The sequence below is a fragment of the Falco peregrinus genome, chromosome 3 (genome assembly GCF_023634155.1).
Source record: "Falco peregrinus isolate bFalPer1 chromosome 3, bFalPer1.pri, whole genome shotgun sequence".
NCBI lineage: Eukaryota > Metazoa > Chordata > Aves > Falconiformes > Falconidae > Falco > Falco peregrinus.
Window position 1 is genome coordinate 31,529,602 of NC_073723.1, and position 15,324 is coordinate 31,544,925.

Below are 15,324 nucleotides of genomic sequence, written 5' to 3' on the forward strand. Positions count from 1 at the left end.
GGTCATCCTGGTTTTAAACAGTTCCTCAAGTGCATGAGTGGCTTCTAAATTCATAACTACATTTATTTCCATTTTTGGCAATTTTCCATATTGCCAGTTTATTAATCCCTCCTGATATCAAATAAACTTGCTGCTAAAATACTTGTCAAGATACAACAGTCACCCTATTTTCTGTCACCCTTGAAGGCCCAGTTAAAGAAAATTAAACACATAGGCTTGAAGCTACACCATATATTTGTAAATAAAATAATTTGACAGAACAAGATTACAAAGTACGAAACGAGCCCTTTCAGGAATTTTTAAGTACAAGAGAAGTTGATGTTAAGTCCATTTTGTAAAGTTTTAAACAAATACTACTGAGGGATAGGAGTATTACCATAAAATACTCTTTTTTTTTTTTAATGCTTTCTCAAAAAGCTTGGACCATATACATCAATTTCAGATGAGAAATCCCACACGCACGCATTGGTTTGGTTACAGCTTCAGGGATCAGTGCAGCACAGTGCAAGTTTCATTCACAGATAAAAAGATATTTGAAGTAGGTACAAGAACATTCTGCAAAATACAGGATGTGATCTAGCTCTTGGCAACCCTCTTCCCACCTCTAAAAAGTGCTGAAAACTAAGCACAACATACAGAAACAGGGAAAAATACACAAGGACAAGTTAATATTTGACAACTTAATAAAGAGGAAACAATTGCATCCAGAAGAAAATTGTTAGTCATTAGAAGGTATATACAAGGGAAGTTTGTACTTTGATTCTGTAGAAAAATCCTGAAACATAAATACTAAGAGAGGTACAGAAAGTAAGCACTATTAACTGAAAGTGCCTTCTCAGAACAGCCCATTTTCCCCTGCTGCAGGTCACCATTCCCTCAATCAGCTGGTCTTTCAGTATATACAATTATTTATTGCTTATCTGGCAATTTTACAGAATCTTCCTGGTCCCTAATCTCTTATCAGAAAGCATTTTCCCCTTCTTATGTTTATTTCAAAGTAGATCAAATACTCTTCAGTGCTTTTTAAAAAAAGAATTTTTAGAATTGCCCAAGCTAAAAATATTAACAGAATTTTCACCTGAAGCAATGTCTTACAGACTATTAGAGTGCCTTCTTAAAGATGCTAAGTGCACCTTTAGCTACCAGAAATCTCAGAGGGCTACAGCTTTGAAGTGCTCCACTAATTTTTATATTTAAAAAAAAAAAGACTGACATTTACAGCATACAGAATGGGAGACTAGTGCAATATGCAGCATTGATTGTTTATTTAATAAATATTTAACCCAATTATTGCCACCCAAGGCAAACAGTGCAGAAATTGTCACTTAGAGATACAAAAGTTTAACTTTTTTTTTTATAAAGTCAGTTGCTACTATAGCCATACAACTATTTCAGAGGGTTTTCTGCTTCAAATTTGACACAACCATTATAAAAATATAGAAACATAGTATCTGGAGGTTTAACATGTCTCTGCAAGTCTAACTTTTATATTTACATGCAAACATGACATTTCTGTATTCAAGAACTGATTTAAAATAAAAATGAATACTGTGGTAGAGACATTTTCTGCACTGACGATTTCATTCTAGCTCTTAAATACATCTTTCTTGGTCCTGGGTATACATTTAGACTGAAATAACTAGCATCTTACATTTATCCTGAGGTCAGCTGTGTAAAAAGAAAAGCCAATTTTATAAGGTTACTTGCAGGCTTTTTGTTCAAAACATGAGGTTATTTTTAAACAAGCTAATCAAACCCTTATGGGGGGGAGCCCAACCCTCTCACCAATGTTTCAAGAAACAATTTAGTGTCATTTTTGGGAAATATTTCCAAAAACATATAGGCTATCACATCCAAATACTTTATCACCCAACTAAAATTTCAGTATGCATTTGCCGAACATGAAACTTAGAAACTGTTCTAAAAAGAAAACTTATAAATCCCCATGAAGAGTCACCCTAAGCTTCTTATCTCAAGATCCTGACCCGCAATGCAACTCCTGCAAGAACCAACCCGCTGAAGCCTGTGGGAATCCATGGAGTCTTTGGGTCTGCCTGCAGAGGGGAGGACATGTGATTCAGGTCTCCGTCACCCACCGCAGGGTACAGTTCTGACCTTGTCAAAGCTCCACTTTGAACACAGCAGTTATTTTCAATAGCACCAACAATCTCTCAGATACCAGCATCAGGCAAACACAGACAACACAGAATAGGTTTGTTTCTTCCTGAATCAGCACAACTGGTAGAAGGCACTGCTTGGCATAGGAAGTCATAAATAAGAGCAAAACAAGACAATTTCTAAGTTCTGTGACATTTCGATTTGCAAGTTATGTCACATTTCAACTTAATACATACCATGATTAGAAAAACAGGGTGTTCTAAGGGATTAACCAAAACATCACTGTTCCATGCATGCTTACAGTTTTTCTCCCTATATCCAAAAAACCCCACATAATGTATCAATATGAAGCATTAGGAAGTATGGGTTGTTAAATTAAGAAAGTACATTTTATTCTCCAACCTTCCACAAAAGTCTAACCTAGACGCAACTCAAGTATAAGAAGTTGGAAAATATTCTGATAACATTTTCAACAGTCTATCCCTGCAGAGGAATGAAAAAACTATTGTCTAGAGAATTCATAGATTGAGGCACATCGCAGTTGAAGCTATTCAGGCATATTTTATGGCTAGAACAGGATTTTTTTTGAGGAACCTCACTATAGACTTCCCCAAAAGCAGCTCCATATGGTTTGAAACACAAATTGCAACATGTGGAAAAAAAATATGTTTGGTCCTTAATCACTACTGTCTTCATCATCATCATCATCAGATACATCATTTAAAGATGATTTAGGTGAATGGCTGTAGGAGTCTGACCTAGTGGACTGACAAGCAGTCATCTCTCCGGTAGAAAGAAGATCATAGCAGAAGTCGCAAATTCGCACAGGCTTGGAAGACTGGCTCGGGAGAAGAAACCTCTTTTCAGAGCAAGGCCCACACACAACAAAGCCGCACTTGCGACAGTGGTGACGACGGTTGACAGGCGTAAATTTCGCTTTCTGACAGCGCATGCACACGGTGGCTTCCGAGTCTGGTACCCAGACAGCTGCATGTTCATTGCTAGGAGTCTTCCCGCTTTTGGAAAGCAAATCAGAAACACACTTATTTATGTGGTTCATCCACTCAGACTTCTCTGTAGCAGTGGCAGCATAAACCGCAAAAGACTTTGTTGGTGTCTTGATAAGCCACCCATTCCGTAAGTCTCCCTCATCCTGGATGGAATCAATAGTGACATTTTCCAGTGGGATTATGTGCTGTTTGTTGTACTTCTTCTTCTGGATGACAATGTTACCATAAACAAGAATGTCATTGAACAGGAAGAACTGCCTTGCTTTAGGCTTCTTCCTACACAGCTTTGTTAGTACTCCCTCTCCGATCAGAACACGACCAGGAATAGTCAGAGGTTGACCAGCTGCTCCAAAGCAGTTTTCCACTATACTTATTCTTCTAGTATTTGCCTCGCTGTTTGCCAAGCGATCCACCATCTTTCACAAGTATCCTAAAATTAGAAAGACAAGTTTGTTGTTAGAGCAGGACTGATTCAATAGCAGCCTTCCCTGAGGAAGGTACCAACCCCGCACTTCTTAAAATATCTAACAGAACCTGCTGGCTCAGTGGCATCAACTTGGGTTAGATTTAAAGAAGTCTTAACACCTAAGAATTTTTAGCAACTGAATAGTCTTTTTTTCAAAAGCAAAAATGTTCCATCCAGCTGACAGCTATCTTTACCACACAGACAGCACCTACAGCACTGCTCTTGAAAGCCTCTGGCAACAGACTAGAAGGCTTCCTTTCTAGTAAGGTTACTGTGTCCTGGTTTAATGCTCATGTTTCTCTGCCTATCCTCCTGAACTTACAGTCTGGATGGCAAAAGAAAGTATCGCCCATCATTCCAAATTCTAATACTGACAAACATCAACTTAACTGAGCTGCTTGGAGACCCATGTTCATGTTAACACAACAAATAAAAATGATATAATTGATGTTCACATAGGAAACCGCCATGCCCGAGCTCAGTATTGCTCTTTTTGCAGTACGTAGACATTAAATCATGGTCCAAAACTATGACTCTACCTGCCAGAAACATTTTGTACAGGCCACAGCTTGCACACACCAACACCTGCTTTCATGGCAAACTTGAGCAAAGAACAGGGAGTGAGTCACAGCTGGTGGCCTATCGCCTGCTCACTGTTGCCTTCTTTTTGCAGGGGTCCCACAGTCCCTCCCTCCTCACCTACTGGAACCACATTGCAGCATCAGGATCAGGTGACGTACACAAGCAGACCAGCACAGAGGATAAGCCACACAGCTTGCAACTGCTCCTGAGAAAGACTTTGTGACCTGCACTGGCTTAAAGTTTAGGCAAGAAGACTTCGTATTTCAGGAAGTGCTGATGAACTGAGTACGTATGTTCCAGCTACCACTTAAAACCACCCCTCATCCTTCCCCAAGCAGCAAAGAAGATTTTCTCTTGAAAGGGTAAGGTTCCTAAGGCATCCAACGGGGAACTGAAAATAAGAAGCCTCTATAGTGATTCATACGTCACCAAACCGCTCTGTAGCCTACCTTTTACCCTAGAGCTTCCCAGGCAGAAGTCAGGCAAAGGAAACTTCTGCCAGTCTGATCCAGATCTGCTCCCCTCAAGCTCCTCCTGAGTACAGCAGCCATGAACCTGAACTGTGTGCTTGACGACAGCGAGAAAGCTGGCAGAGGCGAGTACTAAGGACAGACCTGTCTCTCAGCGGGCAGAAGACCGCTCTCCTGTGCCTTCCTTTCCAGCTACCACAGGGCTGACGCTCACAACACCCTTTGGTACAAGCACAGCTTTGAACAGGCCTGAAGGAGGGCAGAATAGCCAACACTCCAGCGCCTGCTACCTGTGCTTCCCAACACGATCCCCGTTTGGGAACTCCTCTACATTCACCTACCTTTTCTTTTAGGTCTACGCTGCCTGCCATCCATAGAGCACCAGCTGTAACAGAGATGAAACTGGGCTGAAACAAGGCTCAGACTTGATGCTGCTCAGACTCTCACTCTGCCACAACGTGATCCAGTCAATCTTCTTCCCATGACTCAAAGCCCAGATCCTTGCTTACAAAATAGGGATGAAACTTCTTGATAGAAGCATGGTGGCAGAGAAACCTCTCATCAGGCCTCATCTAAATAAGTATGTTACCTATCATTATACAAATCCACACGGCCAATGTTAAGTGTGATTAAAAAATAACCTATAAGTTACTACTTTGAGAGTTTAATTAGTTCCACAAGCAGGCTTGCTCAGACATAACTAAACCGACCTTTTTTTAAGTTCTGCACAAACATCACCTTGTATCGAAGTCTGACAGAGAAGACAGAAGAATCTATTAAAGATATTACTCAGCATTACTTTTGAATTGTCTTTGCGTGCCTTACAGCATTAGTTACAGCATGCAAGTATTGTGTTAACCAGTTTTATGGTTAATGGAATTATAAAGCCACCAAATCTGAGTTTATTTTGATCTGCAGAAGGCCAAGACAAAACACAAACTGCCTTATAAAAAGTATTCAAAAGATTTAACTGTGCTGCATCAAGGCACACAAGCAAGTACACCTATGCTATTTCTACCAGGTATCAAAGAAAAAAAGGCTGACCTCCTCCGTTACCCTGGCCAGTGGCTCCCGATTTGATCAGTTAGAAAGTGTAAAGCTTTAAGTCATCTTTGCTGTGAAGCAAACATTTCTTTCTGTTCTTCTGTGATGGGTTGACCCTGGGTGGATGCCAGGTGCCCACCAAAGCTGCTCTATCACTTCCCCTCCTCAGCTGGACAGGGGAGGGAAAACAGACTCAACTTGGGGGGAAATTAATCTAATTTGTTACCATCAAATCAGAGTAGGGTAACAAGGAAATAGGAACAAATCTTAAAACACTTTGACCCCCACCCTCCCTCTTTCTGTGCACAACTTCACTCCCAATCTTTTCTACCTCCTCCCCACCAGCAGGCACAGGGGGACAAGGAATGGGGGTTGCAGTCAGTTCATTGCACATTGTCTCTGCTGCTCCTTCCCCCTCAGGGGGAGGCTCCTCACACTCTGCCCCTGCTCCAGCCTGGGGTCTCTCCCATGAGAGATAGTCCTCCACAAACTTCTCCAACGTGGGTCCTTCCCACGGGCTGCAGTTCTCCATGAACTGCTCCAGTGTGGGTTCCTCCCACAGGGTGCCATCCTTCAGGAACAGACTGCTCCAACGTTGGTCCCTCACAGGGTCACAAGCCCAGCCAGCAAACCTGCCCCAGCCTGGGCTCCTCCCTCCACAGGTCTTGTCAGGACCCTGCTCCAGCACAGGCTTCCCACAGGGTCACAGCCTCCTTAACGCACCGACCTGCTCCAGCATGGGGTCCTCCATGGGCTGCAGGTGGATATCTGCTCCACTGTGGACCTCCACGGGCTGCAGGGGCACAGCCTGCCACACCGGGGGCTTCAACATGGGCTGCAGGGGAACCTCTGCTCTGGCTCCTGGCGCACCCCCTGCCCTCCTGCACTGACCTGGGTGTCTGCAGGGCTGTTGCCCTCACGTATTCTCACTCCTCTCTGGCTGCAGTTGCCGTTGTGCAGGTTTCACACATACCCCCTTCTTAAATATGTTATCCCAGAGGCACTACCACCGCTGCTGATGGGCTCAGCCTTGGCCAGTGATGGGTCCATCTTGGAGCCAGCTGGCATTGGGTCTATCGGGCACAGGGGAAGCTTCTGGCAGCTTCTCGCCCTGCTACCAAAACATTGCCACACAAACCCAATACATCTTCAATCAGAATAACCATCACTACCTTCTTTGTTAAGCTGAGGACTGAAATACTTGTCAGTCATCTCTACAGGGAAGATGGGGAGTCCAAGTGGAAGGAGGAAAAAACCCCCACCAATAAAAAAAAAAAAAACCAACTGTTATTTCCATCTCCTTCATCAGCTCTACTTTTCTGAACCATGACTCTTGTCAAAGTTCTCAAAGCTTTGTCCATCATTCCCTTTAAGAGAGGCCCACAAGCAGACGTTGTACTAAATCCCTAAATCCTCCTGCAACAACAAAACTTAGCTGATACAATTCAGCTTTGTTTCCTTCTGTAGCGATACCAACTTATGTTATCTGCCCCCACCCTGTTCCCTTGTGCCATCACAAAAGCTACACAGCAAATCAGATCAGGGCTGATCAAGTTAAGAACAAATCAGAGTGCTTTAGGGCTCAGGTTTGCTGGTTAGCTGCAGGGGAAGAACGGGAAGGGAGGTAGGTGCTTAGACAGTGCCCTGCACAGAAAGTGCATTGGCTTAAACTGATCAGTAAACAGAGGTATTACAGCTTTGCAGTTTTTTTCTCTCAGGGAACAGCAGAAGACTCAAGTTGCATCAACACGATTCATTTTTTTTTTAATGCTATTACTATATAGGCATATCCAAAAATACACCTTTCAACAGACACCTTATTTCCTTCAAGCATTCCAAGCACCAATACTAACTTATACACATGGGGACACACAATAACCACCCTTTACATGTTTTACTAAGCATGAAGATCTAACCTTTTTTTTTTATTATTTTCCTCCTTTTTTACATATATACCAACTAACTACTACCACATGGCAAGGAGGCACAACACTGGCAATTGGGAGTGAGATTTTTGGGTGATTAGTTTTACTTCTACTACAGCCTTGTCTAATGCAGAGGTGCCACTCTGCAGAAATGCTTTTGGCTTGCCCCAGCTATTATCTATCTACCAAGGAGAAAGTCCTAAGGAAGGAATGCAAAAGATAAGCCAGGAAATTTTAGTTGTGTATTTGTTGTCATCCTAGGCTCAAAAACCAAATTCAGGCATCTGACTGCCAAAGCCCAAGATTTGTAATGAGGGTTAATTGCCATTAACTGCCAAATAACCATTCCCATCTAACAACACACTAGCAATAAACAGCCTTTGCAAGTGCCAAAGTAGACCAACAGCTGCTTCGGACTTCAAAAACAAGGACTCAGTCACAGGGTCAGTCTAAAGTTATTTAGTAATCCCCATGTTCCCTATGAAGTGGAGAAGGAAATAAGTCAAAAGAGCGCAAAGTGGACTGGCAAAGAGAATACACTTTTCTGCAGGTACAAATCAATGTGCTACTTCTAAACTTACACTTTTATACACACTATCTGCAAATTACAACAATTTAGATGCTTTAGCTAGTCTGCAAGGGGGAACACTCACTCTCTCACACACACACCCCAGCCCCCAAAAAACCCCACAGCCACACTGACAGGTTTCAGCAAAGCTCATGGTGTGAAGTTACAGCAATCTGCAGGAAAGCACTCACTGCTCCACAACTCCAGCTCAGCCTCTCTGCACTCCCTGCCAATACACAGCAAACTCTGTTCAAGGTCACCATGAAAGCTTTCAAAATACAAGTCACTGGGAGAAGAAAACAGTGGGAGAAAAGGCTAAAGGTTTTAATTAACTGTTCTCTAGGATGACCTAAGAGAAAACAACTCTAACCAGGATCACTTAATAATCATTATGGCTTGAAACCAAGACACATGACTCCAGAACTTGTGCTGAAGACCGCACTTTCAGCTTGTTGTGAAAATCATTACTGACTGGATTTAAAGCAAGAATTCAGGGCAAGTTAAGGACTATTAGGACAAGATAATCTCATCTCTTCTAGATTGAAACTTTCATCTATAAAGTTCTACAAATTCTCCTCTAGCAGCCTCAATTAAGGTAGCAAAAACCACAGACTGCTGCTGGATTATTCCACCTTTCCAGGACATGAATTTTATTTTCCGACACTAATAGATTAGATTTTTAAAGAAGTAAGCACTCTGTCATTTTTCTCATAAATTTTTAGAGAACTAAAAATTAAAAATCCATTTGAAATCCTATGCATGCTAATGCTTATTCACCTTCACTAGCCTTTTCTGAGAAAGGAAGGCAATTCAGAAACGGTAATGAGAAACTACCTGGGAAGTATCATGATTACAAATAATAAAGAAACATGGGAAAAACAGACCAGAATACAACAGAGAAGCCATCCCCCAAGTCACAAGAGCTAAAGTTAGGAAAAGTGCACCTCTACTCAAGAGCACACAGACCAAGGAGATGTTAAATTAAAACACTGCCTGTACACATAAAGGAACTTTTAACGCCAAGATGTCACGGTCCAAAAACTATGCAAGGTTATCAATTACCAGTCTTTAAAAATTACAATAATCTCTTCTTAAAGCATATTCAGATATATTGTAAAAGATAAGAGATCATGCCCTGGAACTGGGTGGCAATATCCTCCTCTCTGCCAGCTAAAACTTTCTTGAAGTTTCTACTGTTGGCTACTGTAATAAGCAGATACTGGATTACTGTCCTCAAGATGCAGGATCTCAAGACCTTATCAAGCAAAGCAATTCCCAAGTGATGGCAAACTGTCGAAAACATACCTCGAATCTTCCCTAAAGCACATGAGGAATAAACCAGAACCATGGGCTTCAACATGACGGGCTAGACAGCTCCACTTGAGGGAAAAGTGGGAGCATCTTATACATAGTCTCGGTTTACGGATGCTATTAAATCAAAAAACCTCTAAACCTACTGTTCAGACTTTTAGCACATTCGACTTGTTTCACATTTTTTGCACACAAACTCCCAAAGGTCCCCAGGCCCTTATGCAAGGATGACTATTTGTCTATAAGGACCATCAATCCATCACATTAGGTTCATTTTCTGTGTCCAGACTGCAGTGTAGTACCAGCTGCTAATCAAAACTTCACAAAAATAAATAGATGACCCTTTAAGAAAAATTAGCTACATAGAGCTACACCACAAGCACAGTTCAGCAGCCTCTTCGAATACATAGATCTCAACTCTCAAAATGCTGCAATACCTTCAGTTTGTCCTCCTTCTCTCACACATGCTCTCAGTAAGCCCATTTCACAATGAAGACCCTGGGCAAAGGCTTTCATCTCCATAGCATAATACACTACTTAAAGATGACAAAATATTTCTTGATACAGAAAGCCCCATCTCCTTTACCATATGCAGAACAGTCTTTGACACCAAGTTATTTCTACTTTTACTCACAAGATGCTTCTACAGAAATAAAAATTCTGAACGTACCAAGATCATCTTGCTCCCCTATTCCATTCCAGTTTTGCATTTGTATCCTGTTGGAGAGAACAGTCATCTTCAAAGTGAGCAAACTTAGATATTACTGAAGCCTTTGAGGAACCAAGTTACCCACTTAGCGAAAACAGAACCCATGTTGAAGTAGTAACATATTTACTACTTTTATTAACATTCCAGGCTACAGCAGCAGAAAAGTAATTTTTGGGGGACTGCTGTACACTGACAAGTCACTTCCCACATAATTGTTTCTTTCTGCCACTGTATCCCAGTGACCAAACCAACCACCTGCCAGGACTCAGTGCTTCTACAGGTCTTACGTAAAATAGAAGAACGTTTGTTCTATATGCCAGCTCTGCTCTTGATTGAGGCCTGGCTAAGCTGCACAGAATAGCTATAGCTGAAGACAGACATACTGAGCAACCCTGACTTACATAGCTACACCTAATTCAACGCTGCCAGAAAAAGCCTTCTACTATTACATTAGCAGTGTAGCAGCTCACATGATCACACAGAGCCGAACCACAAATAACACAAAGGTGCTGGAGGGGAGAAATGAGATGAAAAAAGCTATTATGGCATAGTGATGCAGACTGCATACAGCTCAGTGCAAAAACATTTCCTCACCCCAGCTCAGTGCATACTACCATCACGGCAAGCACACGTTTAGACTGCAGGACAGGGTATGCAAGAGAGGGATGCAACATCAATTCCCAAGTTTCTTCAGCAATACAGCAGAACCTGCAGTGCTCCATTACTTTCTGGCCTGGGCAAGAACAAGTCTTGTCCAGTACACAGTCCCTGCTAACAAGCATTAATTAATAAGCACATAATTTTTAGCATTCTTTTTCTTCAACAATCCTTCAAGGGAGGAAAATGCTACTGCCCTTGCCATAATTGCCAGTTCATTTATCATCATCTTTACAATTAGCAATTAGGCTGTTAACAACATTTCACACATTGCATTAATACAAAGCAGGCAATCTAGATTTCTCAGAGCCATGGTATCAAGATGCAGGCAGCTCATCCATTACTACATATATTCACAGTTAAGGTGACAGCTTTAAAGAAAAAATATTTAAGCTGCTGGAAAAAGTACAAGAGCTCAAAACCAACCACAGAGAGGTCCATCCAGTCCTAAAGCAGCAGCAGCAGATTCTGGATGTTTCCAAGCCATATTCAGTAACACAAGTCCAATAAAAAACAAAAAACAAAACCCACATCACTAACCACAGTATCTGATCACACCAGTGGAATGGATGAAGTGAGATGTAGATATTGTTGCAGTGAAGCTAATGCAGAGAATAGCAAAGAGAAGACTCAGAACGTTGGCATACAAAAGAAATAGAATAAAGAAAGAAAAGGTAGAAATAGCAGGTCTAAATGAAAGCACATTATACCTTACAACCCAATTAACTTCTAAATAATTATCCAGTTGTCATACAGAGCCCTTGTTCTCACACCTGCATCTGAACATACAGACAACATCAGCAACCATGTTTCACCAGATACATTCAAACTAACCCATTTTCCTTCTTGCCCAAGGGTAACACAGGTTTCATAATAAGAGTTTCTGTTCAGAGTCACTTAATAAAAGGCAAAAAAGTTAAAGGTTTTATCCTGTCTGACTCCACAACTCGAAGGGTCTGAATAAAACAGATTTAAAACAGAATTGAATCTTGTTTTTATTATACTTAATCAGACAAGTTAAACGTACATGAAAGGTACAGAAGATCAATTACAAGACAGAAACAAGTAAACTGTAAACCTAAGACAGACAAAACTATCTGCAGACCAGATATCTAATGTGCATTAAATAACTGGTTTGTAACACAACTCATCTTTTGGATCTACAGAGGAAAACATCACACTGTCTCTAAACCAAGGGTTCATCAGGCAGAATCAGTCATTTAGTACATATACATATATTTTTTTGTAACAGGTTTCAAATAATTGGTATGTTATCACATCAGATTAATTCAGCTTTCCTCTTGCACTTTGCCTATGCAAGGAAGACATGCTAATTAGACTTACAGTTGAATAAACACAAGCAATTAAGTTACACAGAACCTTTACACATCCCTCTGATTTAAAGCTATGTCTGAAATGGTAATATCGCTACTGTTTGTGAGCAAACTTTCAGCTATGAAGGTATCTCAATACTGTAATACAGTACTCTAATCTCTATTAATATTAGATGTATTGCTCTTCAGAGCAACACTTGACTTTCTGCACCACTGCCAAGTAAAACAGTGTAAATTTCTGAAGTGCAACCTGTTTAAGGAAGCCATCAATGTCTAATGCTTTGAAAATAGTTTTAGTGTGGAAAATTGCTGAAATAAACACATGCACAGCAGTTAGAAATTCTAAGTTTCTGATACAGAAGAGAAAGCAGCGTTAAGTTTTAAATCTTACTTTGGCTTCACTAGTTCCACCTCCTACACAGCCTCCTTCAATATATACAGAGAAGGATGATACCATTCGTTTGTCATGAATGTTTCACTGTGTCATCTTCACTGGCAAAATTAAGCTTTTCTATGCACTTAGATCTGATTAGCTGTAATCAGAATCCAAACATTCACACACAAGTCAGCACTACCTGTCAAGGACCATAAAGGTAATAACAAGAGCTAGATTAAACATGATACAGAAATAGCAGCAAGAGGTATTTAATTAAACTTTATTTCTACCATTCAGTGTGTAAAATATTGAGGAAAACAAAGTTTGAAGTATCCATTAACCCATTAATGAATTAGTACTTCATTCTATATTTTATAGTTAAATACAACAATTAATTGAAAGTTTTAATATTGATTCTATATATCCATTGTTCACCGGTTGCTTCTTATGAAACAATAAAAAGACCAATTTGAACATAAAGTTAAGTGAAGTTAAAAGACATTTGACCCCAAAAATATGTTGAGAGGAGATAGAAGTATGATAAACACTTTCTAAAGGTCTTCATCACTGCTAAAAACTTGACACGTCAGTAACAACTAAATGCCTGTGCTGTGCTGGAGCTAGCTGTCCTGGGTACTATTTAAAACATAAGACAACATCTGTCAGTTAAAGAGAAATACAGTCTTCTAACAAGCAGTTCTCTAATAATTCTCCTCACAAAAGTATTCCCAAAGCTGTTGTATTTAGCAAATTGTCTTGCTATTGCTACTGTAACCAGCTGGTAAGGATGCAGAGGATAACCCTGATGGTATCTGAAAGACAGGAGTATCAACAACAACAAAAAGCAGCATCACAATACTGCAAAGAAATAACACGGACCAAGAGATTACAGAGACTATATTAAGGTAGAGATGACAGCAGGAAAGGAGGCAGTAAGATCCCTCTCTTAACTTCTTCAACACAATCTTTATCCAGGAGCACTTCTGAGTAATCTGGTTAATGGCTGCAGCATTCAGAAAGGTACCGGTAACGGGACAGAAACTTTTGACTTTATTTACAGACACACAAAAAATTACCTTTTCCTTAAGACAGTGTATGCTGTTGCCTCTTTGCACCATTTCTCACACCCTTATTAATTACTGGCATTTAATAAAGTCAAAAAAAGCAGCAAGCTGAAACATGGAAAAGGATGGTGGCAATACTGAGGCTGCTTTTGATTACTCCAAGGAAGCAAAGATGCTTGTGACATTTTCATCCCAATACTATAGAGAAAACAGTGTAAGCATCAATCAGTACTAGATTGGCAGGAAAGTGGAATGGATAATGTGTGGACCTCTCCCAAGTCTCATTTCTATGATTCTGAGGGCAATGTTTTCTACGTGAATGTGATTTTTCAATTCCCCACTGTGAAGACACTGCTTCCTGCATTGCACAAGCCTGTGGAGCAATGGCTGCAGTGTGGGGAAACACAGATGAGCTAACTCACTCCCTCACTCATATATCCAGTACAAACCACCAGTCTTAACCTTTCATTTGTCTCAACCTGTTGGCTGATGTTCTGGCATCAGCCACAGGCTCACAGAAACCATGCGGGAAATATGTTAACAGCAATCACGTTACTTCATACTGTAATACTCTGCCTTGAAATATTTTAGAAATCTTTAGATTATTTCTCAGTCCAGCATTTAGTCATGTCCAAATAAATCACAAAAGTAAATCCATGCATTTGTTTAGTCAGGTATCTTCATAAACCTATAATTACCATAGTAACCCAGGCAGATGTTTGGGTTTTGTTTTTAAATTGCTGCAAATGACTGTCACAAGTCCAGTCCTACTAAAACTCTTCTTGAAGGTAAAACATAGAAATCCCTGTTTTAACTGCCTAACAATTTACAATTTAGAAATTCTTTCAATACACTGCAGTTAATTTTAGTATACTCTTGATTTCCAACTTATAAAGGACTGCCATTTCACTTTAATTGACCAGTTGTGCAAGAATTGCTCATAGAATGTAAATGACTAAATGAACAAAAAAACCTTTATTATCAAACCTGCATGGCAAATGCATTAACTCTCCAAATTTGCAATAGCCATTATGCAATTAAGCTAGGAATGCCGAGAAAGGCCAACTGCATTTGGGGGATGGAGATAATTTCTAGGTAAAGCTTTCAAGATGTATGACATTATTATATTCCCCAGCCCACTCAGAAGCTAGTTTGGATACAAAAAGCTGTTTTTAGCAAAACACTATCTGTTTTGCCAAGTAGCATATGTATTAGCACAGCAAGAGCAGAGCAATGCTGTTTTATTGTCCAGGCTACCCTCCCTCACAGCCAGTACACTGCCTGAGCTGCTGTATCAAGGCAAAACCATCCAAGTCCTGACATTAGCTTCTCACGAGGTTTGGTATTTAACATAATAACCCTCAGCTGGAAAGAGGACACCAATTTAACCTGCTTGTAAACAGAAAGACTAGCTCCCACGTCCTGAATGAGGTGTAATGCTAACTAATCATAGAGGGGACCTGAGGAAAACAAAGTCATGGGGAAGCTGGCTGCCCCACCGGACAAGTCTGGCCAGTTTGCAGCCCGCCCTGCACGAAAGGCGAGAAGAACCACCTCAGCTGTAACGCCACGTGCCATAAATGCCAGCACCCCTGCTCCAAGCAAGAAACATGTGGCACCCATTAAACAGACACAGAAATACAGAACTGCTGAGTCCCAGAGCTGTTCCCACTACCTTCTCCCATTTGGC

General features: G+C 40.7%; 1 protein-coding gene across 4 annotated transcripts in view; it reads right to left on the bottom strand.

Annotated features, from left to right (window-relative positions):
• Positions 1-216: 216 nt before the first annotated feature.
• PLEKHF2 (pleckstrin homology and FYVE domain containing 2) overlaps positions 217-15,324 on the bottom strand; it is a 33,782-nt gene continuing 18,674 nt past the window's right edge. For 2 of the 4 annotated variants that reach the window (XM_005231003.4, XM_055798195.1), the window contains exon 2: positions 217-3,558. In XM_005231003.4, the coding sequence (XP_005231060.1) occupies positions 2,795-3,544 (750 nt within the window). In that variant the 5' untranslated portion in view covers positions 3,545-3,558 and the 3' untranslated portion in view covers positions 217-2,794. Of the gene's footprint in view, positions 3,559-4,625; positions 4,956-4,987; positions 8,818-15,324 lie in introns of those variants that run through there. The other 2 variants (XM_027777720.2, XM_027777718.2) reach the window with 2 other exon arrangements.